Raw genomic sequence first — 22,872 nt, forward strand, 5'->3', positions numbered from 1 at the left:
ATTCAATCTGTTCTCGGTGTAGTTGCCTTCGAACATATTTCCATCGGTACTGTTTTATTCTCATTTTATTAATTTGGTTAATTTGGTCTAATTCACTCGAGAAAGTTTGCTTCCTACAGTTTGTTTGAAACGACGAGTGCTGCTAAGGATCGGTTTAATCGATTGGTGGCGCAATGCACTGGTGTTCATTGATATGTATTTATTTAGTTGTAGGTACATAGACATACACCGTATCTACTCTAATTCGCAAACACGTTTCTATATCACACACACTTCCTTCTCCCCTTACTCTTTATAGCTGAACTGTGCAACAGCGCAAGATTCGACTGATTCTTGAACGAATGATCGCAACATTGGCTGCTTAACATATTTTTTATCTTATATACATATTAATGGTTTACCATACAGAGAAAAATAGAATTCCTACCTAACGCGATACTATTTACTCTTAGCTCACGCAATTTGCTTGCACCAAGTTGTGTATCATCCCCCTAGACGAAATGATATTCGCAGACATCGCACTTGCTGCTCATCGATCGAGGATTTACGTAGAAAAATCTGAACGGAAAGAGGGAAATCTCGTTCTGTAACTGGCATTAGACTTGTGTAAATCAGGTAGCTGGCTCTCTTCAGTAACTTTTATACTTTGATGATCCTTTGAGAAGAATGCCAGAGCAGAATAGAGTCGTAGGATCCTTGTACTTGGTGCGTAGTACTTACATGTACGTATGGATTGAAATGAAACGTTTCGCAATAAACGCTTGAATCGCGACGATCACGATAACCAATACTTTGGCGACAAGATCGACGCACCCTGTTTTTCACATTGATATTGACTAACCGGATCAGTTTAATACGTGTTTAGAGAGAAAAAAAAGCTAGCCTTTTACATTGATCTGTTGCTGGTTGTTGATGTTTGTCGCAATGAAAGCAGCAGTACCACCGCCGAATATATCTGAAACGAAATACAGCATTTTTACCTTTTTCAGGTGCACCTAGCTACCCAAGTAATTACCTAATGACGTCAACAAATTTCCATCCATGCGCATCCTTTCGATGTCATCCCGCCCGGACACATTAAAAGACGGCTCGCCCTTGGGTAAATGATGATTTTTTACCTCTCACCCCTACGAACTTCCCTCGAAACTCCCACCGCGGATTCTTTTTGCCTCGGGCTGCGAGATATCTGAAGGGCGATCGTTTCCCGATTTCGTACGGCGTCAGTTGGTTCTCCCGCTTGGCCGCCCCTGCGAATTTCAATTAATCAGCTGCACAGCCTCTTTCACTATTAGTCTACTCACAGTTAGTGCCTACGCGCTGCGACTTACCTTGGTAGCCCGAGAGGGTCGTTCTCGCAATGTTCTGGCCATAAGGCTGCGCCGCGTCCCTTTTACCTCTCATCCCGTGGAAGCCTATTCGAGACCTTTTAAACAGTTCGCTGCCTTCCGGATCTTGAAAGTCCATGCCCCCTTTCTCGTAATCGGACGGCTCCATCGGGTAATCCACGTAATTGTCGAACGTGTCCTTTTTACCTCGCATCCCCTGCCGAATTTTCACACATCTTTTATCGCGCCCGCGACATGAAAACGATGTTGCTCTTTAAGCGGCGCACGCTACGAAACGCTTATGTGCACATAGGTATGCAGAGAGGAATGTCTGTCGACTCTAAAGATTAATTGGAATACTTTCTTTCTGCGGATGGCTACTCACGTGGAAACCCATAATAGCTCGCTTCTCAAGTTCTTCTATCGCGTCAAGAATCGCCTTCTTCCCCCTCATACCTTGAAACCCCATGGGGGCGCGCTTCTCCAATTCTCTTAGGATTTCCTCATTTCTATCGCGTGCGCCGCGATAATCTTGCGAATAGTCAAACGAGTACGTGTCCTTGCCCGTTGCACCTTGCAATCCCATCGTGGCCCTTTTCTCAATCTCGTCCAGAATCTGTTTGGCATCGATGTTATTCATTTATGCGATTTATTACATTCGACTGTTGCGAAAACGACGAATCATTGATTTCAGTAACGAAGTTGCTGCGCGTACACCGCTTACCTCTTCGACAGACTTTTTGCCTCTCATGCCTTGAAATCCCATCGGGGCACGTTTGTAATATTCATCCTCTGACGGGGCCTTCTTCCCCCTAATGCTCTGGAAAGCCATCGGGGAAAATCTCTTCTCGTACTCGTCGCCGGAAAAGTAAGAGTCCTCCAGGTCGGGCATCAGACTATCCTTTTTATCCATAGACGCAAGCCTGCTGTTAGTGTCTTTGGGAAGAAGTTGGTTTTCGTTTGGAGCCGTTATCGAAGCTTTCTTTCCACGCATACCCTGCGTGAACAACGCGGAGACAATCGTGACAATTAAGGTGTAGGTGTATCTAGGTATATGTACATATAGCGTGTAACTGTATACGTAAGATGATCGATCGATCAGAGGCAGAGTAGAATTAGTGTCGTTTTTACTTGCTTCACCTGAAAGCCCATGGGTGATCGTTTTGAAAATTCGGCGTGTCCCAAGGGTGCCAAATCCTTCTTCCCGCGCATCCCTTGAAAGCCTACAGGACCTCGTTTGGCGGAAAGAACGTTGCTCGGCGACGAATCTTGAGCACGCGCTATCATCGCAGTCGTCGCAGCCAACAACAAACTCCAACGGACGATCATGCTGCAACAAACAGACACGTCTTTCTTTTTCGCACCATTCTTCAGCGATCATAGGTCTATAGGCACAGTTGTGCTAATTGAATTACACTGTAATTTAATTACGTAATTTAATTATGTAATTTAATTACACTGTATTTCAATTACATAGTAATTCAATTACGTTGCGACTCAATTACATAATACAAACTTTTCAATTAATCCAATTCCTAATTACTGTAATTGAAGTACAGTGTAATTAAATTATAATGTAATTGAAATACAGTGTAATTAAATTACAATGTAATTGAAACACAGTGTAATTAAATTACAATGTAATTGAAACACAGTGTAATTAAATTACAATGTAATTGAAATACAGTGTAATTAAATTACAATGTAATTAGATTACAATGTAATTGAAATACAGTGTAATTAAATTACAGCCCAAAGCTCTGAAGAAGTGAGAAAAAAAGTGGAGAAAATGTAACAAAGTAGTTTATTTCTCTTTATATGTTATAAATTTATGAATAATACCATATTCAGCACTCATAATAATTTTTTTTCTGTTCGAAGCCTTTACCTACATATTTCTTTCCCACCTCTTATTACTTCTCAATTTGGTTACCTCTTAATTCGTAATTATAATTCAATTACATTGTACTATGCAATTGCAAATACATTGCAATTACGAATTGCGATGTATTTTAATTGAATGCGAGATCTGAATTACGAATTACAATGTAATTGAATACGATGTAATTGAATTATTTTGTAATTATAATTCATGGAGTGATTCAATTGTAATTCTGCACAACTCTGTCTATAGGTCATACTATATCCCCCTTCAGCTGTTGACAGTCGGCGTGTGAAAGGCGATAGGCGATAGCTATGGCCTACCTAGAGTGAAGGAGGGTGTCTAGCCTGCTAATATATGTAGTTTGGCTTGTTGAGAAATAGGTACACAGGATAAAGGACCCAATTACTGACACCTAACCACTTACTGTCACCTTAAGCTATTTTATTTAAAATAACGAATATATAAACGTTGTAAAGTCATACGCAAAAAAGAATTATGTAATTCAACCTATATAATCTATATAGATTATATACTATAGTTTAATTATTCTCTATTTTAAGTAAATTAGTTTAAGGTGACAGTAATTGGTTAGATGTCAGTAATTGGGTCCTCTACCCTACGCGTGTAAATACGCCCAGAGATGTCCAGCAAAAGGACCAAAAGGTACGTTAGTCATTGCGTAAAGCACGGCTAGTTAATTTGGTATCCTTTAATAAGGAAAGAATAAAAATATTCTTTCCTTTCTAGAATCTGCGCATACTGTCTATTTTATACGAGTTTATTACTCAAGAACGTCAAAACTACTTGGTATTCGACAAGCAAACATTTAGTACCTATAAAGCTTGAAATTGAAACGTGACGCGCGTAGATGCGAATGATTTCACCACCATGCTGGTCAGCGTATCGCGTCAATCCAGATATCGCTTTGGGAGTTTAAACGACGTGGTAAACCACGACCGTATGGCTTAATTAAAACGCCTCATCCTCGCCCTCATGCACGTCGGGGCGCGCTCTGACGAGTGCGGGCTCTCCGTTCCGTTAAGGGGACTAGGCAGTTTTCCGAAAGTACTACCTTTTCCGAATAAAATGCCGCTCGATTTATATTAAAATTCGCAAAATTGTAGATCGGGGAACTAAAAAGGTCAAGCGGCAACCTGTAGCGTCGCCTTTGTCCCGGAAACTTTAAACGCGGTTTCCTCGAATCTTCTTTACTCTTGGTTTTCGGCTAGTTGCGAATGAACGGAGGTTCAGATAGACTTGGAAAAATTACAGGATGTGTAAAACATGTGCCATGTCGCGCCAAAGCTCTGAAAAAAGATTAAAAAGTGCGCTACTAAAAAGCCGCGACTTTTTAATTTTTTTTCAGAGCTTTGGCGCGACATGGCACATGTTTTACACATCCTGTAATTTTTCCAAGTCGATCTGAACCTCCGTTCATTCGCAACTAGCCGAAAACCAAGAGAAAAGAAGATTCGAGGAAAGCGCGTTCAAAGTTTCCGGGACAAAGGCGACGCTACAGGTTGCCGCTTGACCTTTTTAGTTCCCCAATCTACAATGTTGCGAATTTTAATATAAACCAAGCGGCGTTTTATTCAGAAAAGATAGTTCTCTCGGAAAATGCAATAAAAACTCGATTTTTCAACTGCCTAGCCCCCTTAAGCGAACATCATCTCTATATCTCCGCTACCTTCTTGTTTTGTACGTACGTACGATTAATCACCGAGCGGCAGATACATATTCAAATATTAAGAGCCAGGCTTACAGAACAGCGATTTCAAATGTACAGCTCGGACTGTTCACCTTTTACTGTTTCCTCCTCTTTGGCTTATTGTCAGCGACAGAGCAGCCTATCCGCGCCGGCGCGGCGCGGCGCCTCACTTTAGGCTTCCGTGCATCCTTCAATGGGGAGCACTTAAGGGGAGGGGGAACAACTGATCGTGAATGGAGAGGTGAGATACGCACTGTACACGACCCTAGCCAACTGTCTCAGCACCCGAAACGTGTTCAGTTTTTAGCACGCGACTGCTAATGAATTTACGACATTGATTCGACGTTACGACAATTATTACCCACTGTCCGACGACTTTCACGACGCGACTGTATATGTACACGTGTAGAAGGTACATGTATACGCGCAGATGGGATCTCGAACTGACCGGTAAAAGGCACGTATTAAGAGGTGGCCGTTGCGAGCCGCCGAGGTGAGCTCGTTGACGGACGTGGAGTAAACGGAGCGAGGATTCCCCGACTAACCCGACAAAGAGGCCGATAGGAGGAGAGAAAAAGGATAGATCGGCGGGGATCGGGGATTCGGGTGGCGGGAAGACAAGGGAGAAGAGCAGCAAGGTTGCTCCAGGTGGTCTCGTATAGATTCTACGGTTAGCCAGCTTTTCTTCACGGATCGGTCAGACGTGTAATCGTTGGAAACGAGTTCGCTCCCTCCACTCCATATTTTCCCTCAAAATCAATGATCCGCATCTGGCAAACTTTTTTCTAAGCGGGTCAAAGGTGATGTGGCCGGTTCATTAATCGCTCCCTTACTGGAGGAGTGCCTGTAATATGTATGCAACGCTCTGCTTTACATTTCTCACATAGTCGCCTTGGAAAATAGATGAATTCACTCCTCAGGCTTGTTCGTTGCTATTTAGTGATGCTAGTTGCACGCGCAAATATTTTTAAGGGGATAGCGACGACGAACAGCGATGCGTGTTATGGCACCCTGCGCGCTACAGGGTGGTTAGACAGAGATGTGTTAGAGATGGTGCGACAGCCACTTTGCAATAGTTCCGAATCGTTAGTTTCTTCCTTGTAATAGCAATCCATCTTTTACGTTACGCCCTTGCACGTGTGTAGTTACGAGACCATCAATAATCACCTTTAACATTATCATTACAACTGTCATTAGTCTATACCTCTTTACCTTTACCTTTACCTTCAACATTACACGTCTGAGAACTTGTAGGTACGTAAATGTCGGTGGTCAGACCAAGTCAAGTACGCTTTCCAATTTTATTCCCCGCGGGTATGCGATCGATCAACAAAACAAAACATTGGTGCCTTGCAGATGAAACAGGAAAAATACCTGGACTACCCAGCGAGAGCTGTTTCTCGCAAATGGAACAGACGGAATTGCTGGAATTATTATACGAAACAACTTTTCTTTTCACTCCGTCTGATTTTCTCCAAAACGACTGTATCACTATAAGATGATATATTTTTCTCTGCCGAGCGTACAAACGGGGGAGGTGGTGGTTTCGTTTAATAACATACCCAATCCAACGGTAGACACTGCTGCCTCGAAAAAAATATGGCACGTACTGGATAACGCTACAGTTCGACATAATAAACATACCAATAATTCGCTTTAATACGATCTTGCTAATTGGATCTCGGGAAGCCCTGAAAGCAAATTTAAATTTCCAATGACCTTTCGAACTATCGATAATCGAACGAATTCGCAAAGTTGCAAGCTCGCCGATTCGTGAGTTTCTCGATTTTATAATCGTTAATGTCAACGGTTGTATCCCGCCCTCGCGCGTATAAGTATATTAACGTCTATAATAGTTGTCTTATTTCGGATTTCATGGTTCTACTTGGTAGCAAAAAAAAAATACAGATTTTGTAGGCTGATACATTGCAAGTTAAGGAATACGTTCATTCTTCCCTGTAACCTTCATCTTTCCAGAGAAATCGGATATAGGTGGCTGGCACTGTTCGCAGAACGTCTGTGCGCACGATTGCGTGCATTTAAGTTCGGATAATTTGTTCGACTTGCTTCGCGTTGCTTGCATCGAAAGGTGGCTGTTCAAAGGGAGCAAAAGGTTTCGCATTAAGAAACGTTCGTTTCAGAAATGACACGAGTCACGAGGCTCGGACAGTTACGAGTAGGTAGGCATGTAAAAAAAGAAACTAAACTAAAGGATTACCGGTTGCCAGATTGTAATTGTGATTGAAATTTTATTTATTCTGTTTATAGTCTCCACTAAAGAGCTTTGCTCGAATGCGAATGTCATCCTTCCTTTCCCGATAGACGATTTTCCCGCTTGCGTGCGTTCACGTAGAAACGTACTGTCGAATCCAGTAGAAAAGACCGCAAACAGCGAGAATCGTTGCGATTTCGATCGGACGTGTCTCGATGAATGTTTGAATGTCTTGTTTGAGGTCGTCGAGCTTTTCGACAGTGTTGTCGATGAGACGATCTCTTGAACGATCAGACATGCCGCGTCGCAAAGGTTACTGTAATTATTATTACGTATTTCGCAATTGTGCGGTGGACTTTTTCCTATTAGAAAGAGTTGAGGCCGACGCAAAGCGACGCGACGGAAGCTTCAGGGGGATAAACACGTCAAGATTTCGTGGCGTGGTTCGCCAACTACTACACTGCGTTCCATATAAGAGCGTACCAACGCCCCTACCGATTTGCGACCGATCTGCGCAGCCGCCACGGATCTGACACGCGCGATTGGTCGTGGCACTTTCCCCTGCCGGTTTACCACCAATCAACAGCGAAGGGGAGACCGGGGCTAGTTGATACAGGGGGCAAGTTGATACAGACGAATTATGCCGACACCGTATATATCTAGCTGCGTTTGAGCGAGATGTGTGAAGATTGTTGTTCAATTCTTTCCTACGATCCAGCGTACGCGTGTGTACATTGACGTTAACAATAGTTTTTTTAACTACACCAGAAATCATTTAAGAAGGAACCCGTTTCGCGCATGTAGAATGAGCTCATTGGCTCCGAAAAGGCGTTGGTGGGGGTACAGCCAATAGTGGCTTCGCCCGGCACCAATGAGCGCCAACCTGCGCAGAACCGGTCTAATCTCGTCGGTCGGCAGGTTCCTTCTTAAATGACACGGAGTGTATTTTCTTTTACATAGAGAAAAAGTAAATAGTTTTGATACAGCCAAATTTGATACGTCAGAATAACATTTTTTCATTCATTTTGTATGTATTTTCTCCACTTTCCGCTTACTATATATTAAAGAGGAAGGACCAAAGTGTATTTTGGCATATTTGTTATTAAGTAATTGATTCAAATACGAAATGAAAAAAAATTGAAAACAGAATAGCGCGTCAACTAGCCCCGGTCTCCCCTATCCCTGCGCGAAACGAGTACGCTCTAATGTGGAACGCAGTGTACTTGGGTATACCTATTTATCTGGTGTATCCCAAACGAATACTTGAACGTTCTTAACCCTTAACTGGTATACTGTTTTTGGCAAACGTGACTGGTATACTGGGGTCGTGGCAGACCCTAAATAAAAAAGGACGCAGGAATTTTTAAAGTCGACGCTAGAGCAACCACTATGAATATTTTCTTCTTAGGTAAAGTAGAAAATAATAGAAGCGTAGATAGTTAAACTATTATTATAAAATTAATTAGAAATTCAGTTTACCAACTTAGACAACCGAAAATTGTACATCGAACTTTGGGTGCTTGGGGTCACGAGCGACCCCAGGATACCAGTTAAGGGTTAAGCAAATGCTTCAGCATGCGGCATCCTCTACTAACCTAGCAGCTAGTAAAAGATGCCGGATGCTTAAGCATTTGCTCAAGAATAAGTAGCGACTGAGTATACCGCCCTATATATTTTATTTTATTTTTTTAACATGGACACATCGCAGTGAAGATTCAACTATCGATCGCGGCAAGTTCGGCTAGGTTCGCAAATGTTCCAGTGATCGAAGCGGTCGGTGTCGTGGGCGTCGTCCCGTATGCCATAGAATAATTCTAACGCATAGTTTGTTCGTTCAGAGTGAGCTCAGCGAGACAGAGAAATGCTCCGTGAAAGATATCAAGCTAGTTCGAATCGTAAGATTCCATTGTCAATCTCTTAACGCTGGCATACTTTGATAAAAATAACAGAATTTTATTCTACGCATCTCGACTTACTGTGCACGGTTGTATCATAAATCTTGCGTTACGCTCATTTCTCTCTAGCGTTTACGATCGACTCGATAATAATTTTCTCTTGCAGTTAGAACCTCGCCAACCTAGTAATACCACACGTGAAATGAAAGCAGTCATCCCCTTTGTGGTATGAATGAGTGGACACGAGGGACGAGCAAGGGGATGATAGGTCGTGGTAAAGTTTTGCAAAGAACGCATCTGTTGAATTATTTCAAGAAACTCTGTAGAGAGTTTCAGCGCGAGACCAGTAACGGGGATGAAGATTGTAAAATTAGTTGTACTGATTTAGAGAGACCCGCATCAAAGAGCGACGCAAAAGGAAGATGGACTAGGGGCGTCGCTGAGTCGTCGTCGTCGTCGTCGTCGTCATTGTCGCGGATACGAAACGAAAGGGGAACTAATAAACCGTCCAAAGAGTCTGGCGAAACTTGTAAAGATCGTTCGGCGACCAAGCATCGTCCGATTGCGAAAGAATGTTACGACAAAGCCTGGAAACCGGTCGATCGCGTTTCATCGATATGGAATCGGGATTCTAATTCAAAGACTTTTCGACAGGGCCTTGGAAAAAGTGCTGGCAAGCGGCCCAACACCCGGAGAGCAAGAAGCTTCGGAATCGGTGATAGCTGGTCGGAAGGAAACGTGGAGAAGTTAAGAAACAACGACGGCGGGAATTATGGCGATGGAACAACTTGTAACGGTTCATCGTTACCATTGTTTACCACGGAAAGGGTCGCTTCTGTGCGTGCCTGCGCATATTCCAACCGTGAATGCCTGAGGGACGTATTGGAGTCGCCAGTTTTTAAATCTGCTTTGAGAAGAATCATACCGGGACCAGCCGTACAATTTCTAGTCGGGGACGACCTAAACCATTCGGACATTTTACACTGCGAGGAATTATTGAAATACGAAAGAGCAAAGAGGGAGAAGAACGAGAAGAGTTTGGCGTACAAGGAAAGCGTGAAAGATTACGAGACGCGCGAGTTTTATCCTGGCGCGCATTCTCCTGTATGGAAGGGAGACTGTGATTACCAAGCGAAGAGGAGAAAACACCGAAAGAGCTTCGGTCGTAATAGCGACAGGATAAACACTTTACCGGACGAGCGTACAGGTGCTGTAACTTGGAAAACCAATGCGAGTGCGTGCTACAAGCGGAGGAACGAGGAGGAGGAAGCGACGGAACAAGTAGAGGAGTTGTGCAAACTGGTAAACACTTGCCGAGGTGGAAAACGGTTCAGTTGCTTCTGCGAAACCACGCCGGACACGCAAGCGATGACGCTCCAGCACCGTTCCGAGTATTGTCTTTGCCCTGAACGCGCCGATACTAGCGATAGTCTCGAGATCTCTCTTCCCAAACACGGTGTTGCTTCTGTGAAAATTGACGACGCGAACGGGACGAATGTCCGTCGCGCAGGGGTTGGTATGTCCCAGCAGAATCGGGAAGACGGTGAAGGATGCGCCGGCGAGAAATACGAGCGCAGTGGTAAGTTCGTTGGCGGCTTGAATCGGCTATACGCGGGAAAGAAGTTCGCACCTCTGATGGCGGAAGAAAATAGGCCGTTAATCGAGTCAACTGATAATAGTATAACGTCGTGCGACGAACTCGAGAGTTCTGCTCGATCGCGGAAGATGAGGGAGTTAAAGCTAACGCGGCAGGAAGAAGCGAAGAACGTTCGCCCGGTCCAGCGCAAAACTCAGGATTCGTGTTCACGCGTCGAGCCGCTCGCACCCCGTCGAATAAGAACACCCGAGCCCACTATCAGAAGAGAATCAAGTGTAACCTGTTGCTGTTTACTCCCAGACTGTGACCCCGATAAAGATTGCAGCAACGAACGGGCATGCGTTCATTCCTCAAAGTCGTATTCAGCCGAGTCCTCGCGGCAAAGCAATCGCAACCGTAAGGTACATCGCTGTTGCTACGAATATGATTGTCCGTCTCCGCTAGAAAGAAAAGGTAGGCTCGAAAAGTTACGGGTGCAAGGCGAGTCGAGAGCTTCGAGGGGACCGTCAATTAATCTCGCGGACGCAAGAGTGGAAAAACCTGAAGATTCTAATAAAACCAACACGAAGAGAGTTCTCGTCTATCCTCCTCGCAGAGAGGCCGGACCGCCGCTGACGCTTTATAAAAATGCTTCGAATATTAGCTGCACAGTGAAGGGGGATACGCGTATTGGATTTCGTTATAACGTAACGTACACTCAGAAGTTTGCGAGTCCTGCATGGTATCCCGAGGAGGACTAGTGGGCGAGCTTTTCCAATGCACAACAAATACATGTAGGTGCGACCGTTCCTCCAACTGCGGCTGAATCGCATTGGAGAGCAGATTTCACGAAATGAAATTAAAAACTACATACCTATGTAAGTAGGTATGTACATTAGGGTGGCTCTTACTTTCGACTTTGGAATTTTCTTCGCGCCACCCTCCAGAATACCTAGTTCCAAATAATAAAAAAAAAATCTGTGTAAAGTTTGAGCCTAATCGGACAACGGGAAAAGGACCCCTGAGTCCTTGAACATTTCAGTAATTATTTAACAGCTCACAAAGTCGATTTTATATAATACCAGCTGACCCGTTACCCGCTTTCACGCGGGAATTATTTATGACGTTTAAAAAATAAAAAAGCCTAAACAAAAAAAAAAAATTGCCTATAATCTAATCTAGGACGCATGTAATGTGTATTCAAATTTTCATTGAAATCCGTTCAGCCATTTAGGCGTGAAAGAAGGACAAACAAACAGACAACGTTTCACTTTTATGTATTAGTAAGGATCCTCCTAGTTATTGATTAAGTAAAAAAATATGGCAAACAAAAGTTGTAGATCCAGACAAGGAGAAAAATTTCAACAAGAGCAAATAAGAGCCACCCTAATGTACATACATTGTACTACTCGGGGCTCTGCGAGTAGCTGCCGGGAAATCCAAGAGGGAGAATCTACTTGAACTCCTTATTCTTCGGCGTGTTTCTCATTGGATGTGGATTCTTTATAGAAATTCTAGACATTTGAATGCGTTTCTGTCGACGGCGACGGCCACCGGTGCTGCTTTGTCAAGGAAAAGAAGCGCGATCCTTTTGTCGAATTTAGTAAAAAAAAAACATTTACATGACAAACATTAGTTGTTGAATTAAATGTATATTGTAATAATGTAATGTGCATTACGATCGTGTGCCACTTATCTTCGCCTCCACGGTTGGGTGGCTGGCTGAAAATTAAAAGTGAGACGCTCTCGTGTTGCACAACGTTAGTTGTAAGGAAATGGCCTCTGGCCAGGTAACAACCAAGCTAATCGAGTAAGCGAGAAATTGCGTAGTAAATTGCAAAGCCACCGGCTTAAATCGTGCCGGGCGTGATTGCTTCGGTGTTTGTTAAATCGTGCTTCTTCTAGTGTTAAGTGACCGGGTACTCGATTACCTTGCCGCCTTCCTTCGGCGATGCTCGAAAGATTACTGGGGAGTAATTACTTGGACGAGCCTCTGGGAAAAGTTTACCCACTTCAGCTGTTTCCTCGTTGCGAACCGAAGCCCGCGCATGATTATACACGCGCAGCAACTATTATTACGTCTATTCGCACTCGAGATACCCTGCGCAAACGTTTCGCTCTGCAAAAAGAACGTACTCGTGCGTTGCATATACTGTTATATCGCAGTACGAGTAGGTGTGCTCGACGATGTAACGCCAGCGTTCGATAGATGATACATTTAGTATTGAGAAACCGGGGAAAGAACGATACGAAGTGGGAAGATAAATCGATGAGCCGAGAGTTTTGAAAGAGCTGCTCTCACGTGCATACTCGTGCCTACAATGTACACGCGTAAACACATTGTCAACTGATTGCGAGACCCTTTTAAATAATAACGGGCAACGAGGAGGTAACGCTTATGCATAGTGCGCAGCAACTATTTACCACAATTTCGCGTAAAGACTTTACGCTTCGATAAAAATGTCAACGGCTATTCTCTATAGAGCGACGAAAGAGCGGGCCGAGTGCAGCTTTCATATGTTTGGAAATTCTCGAGTTCTCTCTTCCGCTACTTAATTGTTAGTCCTGAAACCTTTGAAATGTTGAAACGAACAAGTTGCCAGAATGACACGTAGATTGTACGCAGATACCTCTTGGAATAATTTTATTGTCGAATTCAGTTTAACCGTATGGTTTCTCACGTGCGGCTTTACACTTTCATCAAATCGTTCGTTCCTCGTGTTCACTGTATCATTGCGTTACTCCGCAGTGGACACTCTACACACATTGTACAGGTGTGCCTATCAGAGCGTCGTGTACATACGTGGCTTTCGAACTCGTAATTACTCTGGGTATGAATTATTAATTATCGCGGATTGTTGGCTCTCCGTCTTCCATACCTGATCTGGCTTGCCAGTCGCAATGCCGGGGCTTATTAGTAGACATGCAGGTACAAATCAGCGACCTAAAAATAAGGGGAATTGGAGTTGCTTTAATTGCAACGACAGGTACTAATTACCCATCGCGTTCCGAACAGTGAGATTAATGTTTCTAATGATTCCGTCGAGTAGTTCTAGTCGGCACGGATGGTGACTGGTGGAATCTCCTGTTGCGGGCTCGCCCAGTGCCCGATGGGGTATCGAATCGTTCACGGGTGACGCCCGTAGGTCACAGCTTCCTACGCGCTTGGCGGCGCAAAAGTTTTTACAACGGTCTACGGCGCGGCGTATTATCGGGCACGGGTGCTCTGCGTGCAACGGGTTTCCTCATTAACCGGCATTCGGATGCCACTGTCGTATCGCGTGTCCCGTGTCGCGTGTCGCGTGTCGCGTATCGCGCCATACGCCGTCACAGGATTCTGTGATTTCAAAGCAGGATCCCACCGCATTGAAAATTGGATCGCTGATGAATATTCGGGAGGCCATTCGAGGGTCATCGAAAATGTCCGCTAATATATCGGCCGAGTCGCTGGAACCCGCGATTCTTATTAGGTCTGACACTTCGATCGAGACTTAAGGAACGCGCTGTACGTGGCACATATAGGCACACCTACAGTGGATCGCATTAATATTCGGACACTTTTTAAAATCGCATAACTTTTTTAGAATTGGCCCAAGCAACTTGAGTTTTTTTCAGAAGCTAGAAGGATTAGTTTGCTAACTGACGCGTTTCGTCGTTTTGAAAAAAAAAATGTATTTCGTTGGAATAGCGAAGAGAATAGTAAAGGTCGATTTTTAAACTTTTTTTGCGAGCTTGTAATGAAAATTCAAAAAACCCGTTTGTAGATTGCAGTAAGTTGTATACGTGCCTAAAATTTCATCAAAATCGGTCAACGTTGCTCCGAGCTACAAATGTTTAAAGATCGCAGAATAAGGTCGAGAATCGCTGATTTCGGGAATTTCCGCGGTTCAACCTTATTCTGCGATCTTTAAGCGTTTAAAGCTCAGAGCAACATTAACCGATTCTAATGAAATTTTAGGCAAGTATACAACTTACTTACGTTTTTTGAATTTTCATTACAGGCTCAAAAAAAAATTTAAAAAACAACCTTTACTATTCTTTTCGCTATTCCAACCAAATACATTTTTTTCCAAAACGACGAAACGCGTCAGTTAGCAAACTAATCCTTCTAGCTTCTAAAAAAAAACTCAAGCTGTTTGGACCAATTCTAAAAAAGTTATGCGATTTTAAAAAGTGTCGGAATATTAATGCGAGCCACTGTACGTACGTTTACGACGATGCCGCGTTAGAAGGTCGGAAACGAAATTTGAGAAACGAGTAAACGACCTTGGGAAGGACTGCTCTCGTATTTGCCGGGGTGTCGAACAATTCTGTTACGAAGGTTGCAACGTGATTTAGTTTATAGTGATTACTGTCCCTAGCCCCCTGCCACGCAGGGTTGTATAATCTTGAAATCTCTCCGGGCGTACGGACACTACGGGCATTCTCATTGTCAGCATGGTAATTGCGCGCGATGCCGAGCCAGATGACCGATCGCGCGGCTGTTATTAAAAATTCCTCCTCTCCACTTTCTCTGTCCGCGTACCTACGCACCTACGTTCAACAAGAGCGCTACAAGCTGTGACCCCGAAAAAACACGCTTGTATAAGGGCACGTTTACGTTGGAGCTGCGATAATAGCGAAGCAAAAGAAACATTTCTTTCTCGTGCGTAGTAAGCGTCGCTCTACTCGCTGCCCCAATGTAAACAGTTCCATTACGAAACAATATAATGTATTTCGACGCTTCGCTCTTATCGTCGCTGCGATCGTTTATCGCAGCTCCAACATAAACGTACCCCGAGAACTAATCGTTCGAGTAATCTAGAACTAACTGCTCAAACTACCTGGAACTGTTGGCAAAATTCAGAATTCTAATAAAACCTCGCGGTTGCTCCATTATTCTTCGTTTAACTGGCTATCTGGGTAATATTCCAATCGCTTCCTCCCGCCGCTTGCTGCTCGCGCAATTTATCACTGAGATGTGATATCAACTGCGACACCGTCTTACATATCGTCTTGCCTGCGTCCGAGAGGTACCTCTGAAATATTTACGCGACGCTGTCCGACAGGAATGATAAAAAAAAAAAATTGTCACGTCTCGCAGTCAGTGAGAACTGTTTGAAGCTTTCTCAAAAGTTCCCTGGCCGAATACCTAGTATGTATAAAAGCGCACGCTCTGTTCGCAGTGTCAGGCAAAGCAAGCGTCGTTCTAATTGTAATTGTAAGTGGCGAAACCCGAGGCCCGCGGCCGTGAAATTTCCCGCGTCTCGCTCGCTAGTAGCGCTTTAAATAACGGAGCAAGTTAAACAGCTTAAAGGCAAGACCTTTAGATACTCTCGCGGGAGTTTGTTCGCTGTATGTCGATCCGGCATTGAACGCGGTAGGTGCGCGTGTTTCGAGGTCTAAGAATAAGGACACTTTGCGGATAATTGATAGCGACCTAAAGGACCATCGATGCTACGAATGCTACGTGTACAAGCGATGCTACGTATCTCGCTACCAGAGTTCGCAATTCTATGATCTTACAACGTGCAGGCGTCGCGTCGACACGCGCGAGTTCGTTACCCGAATTATCTCTAATCTCTGTAATATCGGCGTCTCTCAACAGTCACGGACCTGGCAGCACGGCTATCAGTGTCTCCGAATTTGTTTTCACAAGTTGGTGGGAAAAGAATTATGATGCATGATTTCCCGCCATGTCCCGCTAGCACTCGCGGCCCGGTGGCGTGCATTCCTCGTTATCAGCGTGCTCAATCGTGTACGTACATTGTATAGTAGGTACCTATAGATGTTCGTATGCACTGGTATCGAGTCGCCCTCGCATAGCGTACAGCACATCTTACGCAGCCTGACATTTCGTTCATTTGTTGCGATAATATTTGTTACACGGTACACAGGATATCGTTACCGCGTTGGAATTTGCTGCAGCGCGGGTTTACGGTAAAGTAAACTTTTCCTTTACAGTTGCGGGAGACAATAGAGTCTCACGAAGCCGTGCGCGAGTTAGTGTTAATTCTTCACGATGCTCTGCCGGGTGTAGCGTGGATAAAAAATGTAGCTCCGTTATAGGTTTTCAAGCGCTGAAAACGAATCCGCAAACCGTTTGTCGTTATCAGCCTCAGTTTTTCAGAAATTCGATTTTGAAGAAAACTGCAAATTTTCAAGTTTGAAAATTTTTTGTGTCGAAACAGTGAGAGTTACTCGGTTACTTGGTTCGTGAAATTATTCTATGAACCCTCCCGAATACAACGATATAAATTAATATTGCATTGGGAATATTTAAATATGTTTAAGCGTCGATCAAAGGGAAAAGGACACCCGAAGTGCACCCATTTTTTAAGACATTTTTCAATTTATTTCTAGAACTAAGGGTCGAGGAGAAAATCTGACCATTCCACGCGACGCAGCAGACATTTTTCCTTCGGAAAGCATCGACAGAAGTGGTAAGTCACGTTTTGTTTTCGATACAGAAGCGAAATAGTTTGGCAAAACGTGCGGCGCCGACAGTGGCAGGCACACGCGTTCAGCAATTGTGTTGCGCTGGGCAGCAGCGGATCGCGCGCCACGGTATTGCACTGCCTATGTAGGTATGAATACGTAACGGGGGAACAGACCCCTTTACGGTTTAAGACGTGAATTATAGTTGTAAATTGCTTTGCGACCTTCAATGATGGATTCTTTCGTTAAAAAGCTAGGAATTTCAATGTGATCGTTAATTTGTCAAAGCCGCAGGCTGTCGGCGCTTGTGATTGCGCTTGGATTCATTTGTAAAGGGAACTTGATTGCGAGAGTAAAAAACTGACCCAAGGTCCGCGTGATCCTCAAATTAATTTTTTTCTACGAATAAAAATTCGCGAGGATTGTCGACTGGCCAGTCGAAATATTTATATAGGTAAACACGAACATAAAGTGTTAGGCGTTCGCTGGAATTTACGATCTGTCGTTAGCGACAAGTCCGGAATCAGGGCGTTAAACCTTAGGTGCACATGTGTACAAGCACGTACCGTTGTATCGAGTCGAAAGTGGTCATCTACGTATAATTTATGGTATTCCGCTAGAAAGCAAACGATTTTCTCTCTCGAGAAACAATCCGACTACTGTGCGCGGATGGAAAGAAGTCGGTCGAGAAACTCTAGGGTCCGAATAGCGTATCCCTATTGGCCGGCGCGACAGCGTCGACCAATAGGAAGCAAGCAAACGGGACGCGGGCGGCGGGAGCCAATGCGAGCGAAGAACCCCCCTTGCCCCTCTGCCATTTCAACAGACTTCTTTCCATCCGGGCACAGTACATACGTACCTATACCTAATAGGAATTAATTTTATTTAGAAAACACGTTTACAGCGGCAGGAAAAAATCGAAATAGGCATGTTGCGAAGATTCCTGCAGATATTTCGTGCGTAGTACGTTATACCTATTCATCGAAACTCTGAGTAACGTGAGTAAAATTCTATTTCGCGTGGCATTTAGAGTTCGCGGTTACGAAAGGAGACAACTCCTATTTCCGTTCGTCGTTAATCCGCGAAATCTTCCTACGAAGGATTTCTCGATTCCATTCATCGCGGAATTATTCGCCGACCTACCAGTGTATTTACTTCCTTTGCGAAGAACAACTTTCCGACGAATCTGAAATCGGCCGCGAATTATATTCACTTGAATTTTACGCGTTTCAACGCATTTCTCGAGTAATGTTCGACAGGCCCCTTTCGAGGGATAGATACGCTTGACTCTACGTTTACGTGTTACAAGAGGGTTTACTTTTTCGTGGGAATTACGTTAATTGTTGCATATTAAAGTGTGAATAATTAAAAGGTTTGTTTTTTACTTCGCCGTGGTATTGTTGATAATTCGTAATATTTACAGAATTGTATGCTAGGGCAAAATCGTAGCCGGTTTTGGACAAAATCTGTGTAACAAAGAAACGAAAAGGAGGAAGCTATCAAAATTGACACTAAATCTTAATAAAGGACTACAACTAAGGAGAAAGAAAACCACAAAGTTAAACGAAACACCGAAGGATAATGATAACAGTGGCGATGCAAACGGTGAAGACATTTATGTCCAAGAATCATATGGTTAATCGAAATTGAATGAAGGTTGAGTGCAGTTTACAGCTTGTTCTAACTGGGGACTGAAAATTGGATGAGTTTCGTTGTTAGAGTTGCTAGGGCCAGTATCTACCGTGGCAGGGGTAAAACCGTAAAGACGGATCATATTTTAAATCGTTATTTTTTGCATTTGTTCTTCTATTAAAAAAAAATTGTATATAAACTATTATTTGACAAAGAGTTTATTCTAATGAATTCTAACTGCAATTTCTTTTTTACATTAGTAATGTCAGAGTTATGAGCTTTTATCCGTAACGTCTCGATTTTGCCCCGGTCTCCCGTGCACACATTTTCGCTCTCACTCTCGGCATCCCTTCCAAACGAAATCGCGAAAACTTTTTTTTTATCGCGTCCCTATGATACTACTAATCGTAAGCACAGAGCTTGGTCAAGACCAAGCAGTAACGGATAGGTATCCAATTACCAACGGATTAGCAAAAAGCCACCCCTCAATGAGAAAACTCGCTGCTGAGGGTTGGGGATTCGAGGATTCGAGATTGCATTCCCCTGACAATGATGGGACCAGTTAACCGGCGATTTCTCGCGTAACTATCTAAACAGACTGATACATTTCATTTAACTTGCGCTATAGTCAGCTGTGTGTACCTAGGCATGCATCGTTTATCGGGACCAGCAGAAACAGGAGGGACACTAGAAACTCCCCGAATTGTTACACGCTTCCAGCCCTTGGCTTGGATTTTCATTATTCCTCTCCCCCGTTTCTTCCTTCTGTGTCATTTACTCTACGCATGCGGCTACTAATAATTAGATAGCTATGCAAATTAATTCGTTTCACATACATGTGGACCACCGCGACCGCACGCGAGCCTGTAACTGTATCACACTTTAGTACAGCATAGAAAACGAGCCCTCTAAAATTCACGGTGCGCCCTTATCGACGCTAGAGATCTTAAAGACAGCGTTTACTGTATTAAATTGTTGTACAATTTTCAATCGTGTTTCTTCTTTTCTAGATGTACTTTCTTTATCCGCAGGTTACCTCACGTCCCGCCTTTGATCAGCGAAATAACGTTCGAAGAAACCTCGCGTCAACGTCGCAAGCATCTCGCAGTACGTACGTGTACCTACCTACGCCCGACGCAGTTTCCGATGGACCGCGCATCTATCTTTATCTGTCTTCCTTATTCCGATCTAGCTGTTCTCAATTTTAATCGTAAAGCACAACCGCCCGTAAGTAACCGCTTCTTATCGGATACGTATCACATTCCTTCGATCATCAAGCTTCTTTGTCGTACCTTGAGACTAATCTGCGTTTAGAGCATACAAAAGGAAAAGTGTGAATCACAGAGTTGGCAAGCGGCAGGTCTGGTAGGGTAATGTGCACGCGCACGCAGCAACGCCGTAGAAAAGTTTGGAATTATCAGTGAGAATTTTATTGTATCTCGACGCGGACGCATAAGTACGATGCTTCGTTTTGTTTTAATAATCCTTGTGATAACGTGCTGCAGCATTTCAAGAGCCGCACTCTTTGTTCGGATGAAAAGAGGTTACTTTAAAGGGAAGAAATAACAGCCACGCTTCCTCTGCGAACTTGCTCTATTGTTCGCAACTAGTGCACACGATACGATTGGTTCTTTCTCTTGTTCTAGTTGATGGTAATAGGCTGGACCAGAAACGCAGAAGACACATAAATCAAAATTCATCTACTGATATATACCATTATCTATAAACAAATCTTTCGAACTTAGTATATGGATTGTTTATGGGTTCATCGAATTAATAATTAATTTTGTTCAATATATTCCATAAATCTATCAATAATAATTTAAATAGATCAATACGTATCTATATATATATATAAATAATTTATATACCTATAGATTATCTATATAGTATTATATATATATTTATAGGTATATAAATTATTTATATACCTATAGATTATCTATATAGTATTACGTATATATTTATAGGTATATAAATTATTTATATGATAGACCTTTTCGGGAGGAAGCGTTGCCAGTGGAAGCTAGAAGTTATAAGTAGTATAGCTCGACGCATGATCAGCCCAACCGTGCCACGCGTGTGTGACGGGTAAACGGTGCGACACTGCGTCGAGCCGTAAACATTCGCTTGCACCTTCTTCCCGGCTGAAATAGATTTAATAAACCTTTACACGTACAAGGTGGGCGTAGCAGTTTTAGAGATGTTGGTAATTAAGTGAAACCACCTCGTCGTTACAATCAACGTTTTGCAAGAACTTTTCGCAACTGTATCGCGCTATACGTGCAACTTATGTAGGTACCTACGTACAATGGATAGCCGGGAAAAGTTTTAATTAAATCTTGGTCTGTAGGGCCGCGCCGGGTAATTATCGACTTTGTCGAATTGTACGTTCATAGGTTCGTGGATAGATACGTATGACTGGCCGCCGGCTTTAATAATTCTTGTACGCACGTCGCGTCGTTGGAACGGTAGATTTTACCGGTCAAACTTGAAACGGAGTTATCACACGATGCCGGTACAAAAGAGATGGTATCGAGTTCGAGGGGTTGTATCAACGAAAGGGATAGAAATGTCTGGGCTAACAGAATAATTCGCTAGAAAAAGTAGTTATTCCCGACGCCTGGGAAGAACAGGGGCGAGAGATGAACCGGAACACGTGTGCGCACAGGTAGGTATATATATATATATATATATGTATATATATATCTGCCCGCGAATAAACGTTCCAGGCGATTCGTTATCGACATCGTTCTAGCTTTTTAGACGAATACTCGCGTACAAATCGAAGAGAAGAATGGACGGCTAAACGGAAGGAAAAATGAAAAAATAGTAGAGAATAGAAGGATGTAAGAACTGCTGTTCGGCTTTACGAACGGTCAACGGGCAAGTGTTTCGTAATCGCAAACGCGGAAATATTCGAGAGGGTGTCCTAACCGCGACGAAGAACGGACATAGCCACCCCTGGCCACTTTTCTACCACCTGTCAGCTATCTTTCGGTAAACTACCCTAATGCACACGGCTGGCAATTAATAAACGCTTTCACCGAGCTCACATTCCGTGCACACTGAACAGACAATACGAGCGCAAAGTTTTGCGTTCCCTAAGGCGACCGGTTAAACTCCGTGCTGGGAAATTAAAGGGTCGCCTTTGAAACGCGCCAAGGAATATTTTCTTGCCGTTTACTGCGGACCGTTTTCTTTAGCGAAATCCAGCTTGTTTTACATCTTCCTTTCCATCATCGCACAGTTGTTGGAATTCTAATCGCTAATTCTTCCGTGCCTGCTCCCATTCAACACGGACACGTTCCCGAAAAATCCGCGGACAGACTCAACGAGCAGCGGAATATTTCTCCTCGAGCATACCTACCTGTAACCGTGAACACAGAATAATGCAGGTACCTACAGACGACGGCACCCGCGATTTTTGTCGACGAAGGCTCATCTTTTGCGGAAGATTGTATATAGAGCAGAATTGTCGCACACGTGCGCACATTTATGTGGACGCGTATACGCACACCTAGGTGTCTGCAAAGTACTCGCGTCAACAGTAACGACGAACGTAAAGGACATAGCAGGCTCGAAGGGTTTATGGGGGGGACCGCAGGAAGGGAATATCTTTGGCGAGTACGTAAAAAGAAAGAAGAAAGAGAAAGAAGTTATTTCTACTTTTCAGAAACCACCCCAAGGGATTCAAGAACGCCACGGTTCTAGAGCAGAGCGTGTGGCAGACATTAAGGAATTCAAGAATTAAAAGCAGGCACTAATTTACTGGCATATTAAAATTTAAAAAGAAGGAAGAGCGAAGAAAAGGGACAAGGGAAAAGTTAATGGTCAGTTGGCAAGTTGCTGGCTACGAGCTGTACGAATTAATGTATAGATATGTGCATCTCCTACCTTGACTTTTCAGGTGGGTACGAAAGTGCTCGCGAAGCAGACAAAGAGGAAGCAAACGAAGATTCGTCTCGTTGGTTCACAGAACAGAGGGCGATTTAAAAGCAAGCCCTGCTCGATGTGACGGACAACGATGAACTGACGCTCCGCGTGCTTCACCTTATACATAGGCCGGCACAGTGACGTCACAGATCAGCGGGGCCAATGAGAGAACGGAGCTTGCACCACTGTCGTCGGGGACAAAAATCTAACCGAATCCCTCCGTCGCGAATACCTTAGCTTCGGCCCTATCGTTAGGCGAAAGAACCTGCGGCTTCTCCACGTGTGA

At 43.7% G+C, this 22,872-nt stretch overlaps 1 protein-coding gene across 3 annotated transcripts; it reads right to left on the reverse strand.

The window, feature by feature from the left end:
- Nucleotides 1-182: 182 nt before the first annotated feature.
- Tk (tachykinin) lies at nt 183-22,668 on the reverse strand. Of its 3 annotated transcripts, none has more exons than XM_076825153.1 (7): nt 22,548-22,668; nt 2,466-2,655; nt 2,050-2,322; nt 1,711-1,941; nt 1,329-1,542; nt 1,016-1,247; nt 183-955 (listed from the first exon to the last, which is right to left on the reverse strand). In XM_076825153.1, exons 2-6 carry the CDS (start codon nt 2,652-2,654, stop codon nt 1,078-1,080), a joined length of 1,077 nt encoding a protein of 358 aa, XP_076681268.1. In that variant the 5' UTR covers nt 2,655; nt 22,548-22,668; the 3' UTR covers nt 183-955; nt 1,016-1,077. The 3 variants fall into 3 exon arrangements, with proteins under 3 accessions (XP_076681268.1, XP_076681269.1, XP_076681270.1); XM_076825154.1 differs by lacking the exon at nt 22,548-22,668 and adding an exon at nt 5,280-5,401; XM_076825155.1 differs by lacking the exon at nt 22,548-22,668 and adding an exon at nt 5,011-5,219.
- Between the last annotated feature and the right edge of the window lie 204 nt (nt 22,669-22,872).

Source organism: Andrena cerasifolii, chromosome 13 (assembly GCF_050908995.1).
Source record: "Andrena cerasifolii isolate SP2316 chromosome 13, iyAndCera1_principal, whole genome shotgun sequence".
In the NCBI taxonomy this organism is placed as follows: Eukaryota; Metazoa; Arthropoda; class Insecta; order Hymenoptera; family Andrenidae; genus Andrena; species Andrena cerasifolii.

Bases quoted from the DNA above. Each gene is read 5' to 3' on its own strand.
- Tk (XM_076825153.1), bottom strand. From the start codon at position 2,654: ATGATCGTCCGTTGGAGTTTGTTGTTGGCTGCGACGACTGCGATGATA. The intron at 2,323-2,465 runs GTGAAGCAAGTA...TTGTTCACGCAG, and splicing joins GATCACCCATGGGCTTTCAG to GGTATGCGTGGAAAGAAAGC. The intron at 1,543-1,710 runs GTGAGTAGCCAT...AAAATTCGGCAG, and splicing joins GAGCTATTATGGGTTTCCAC to GGGATGCGAGGTAAAAAGGA.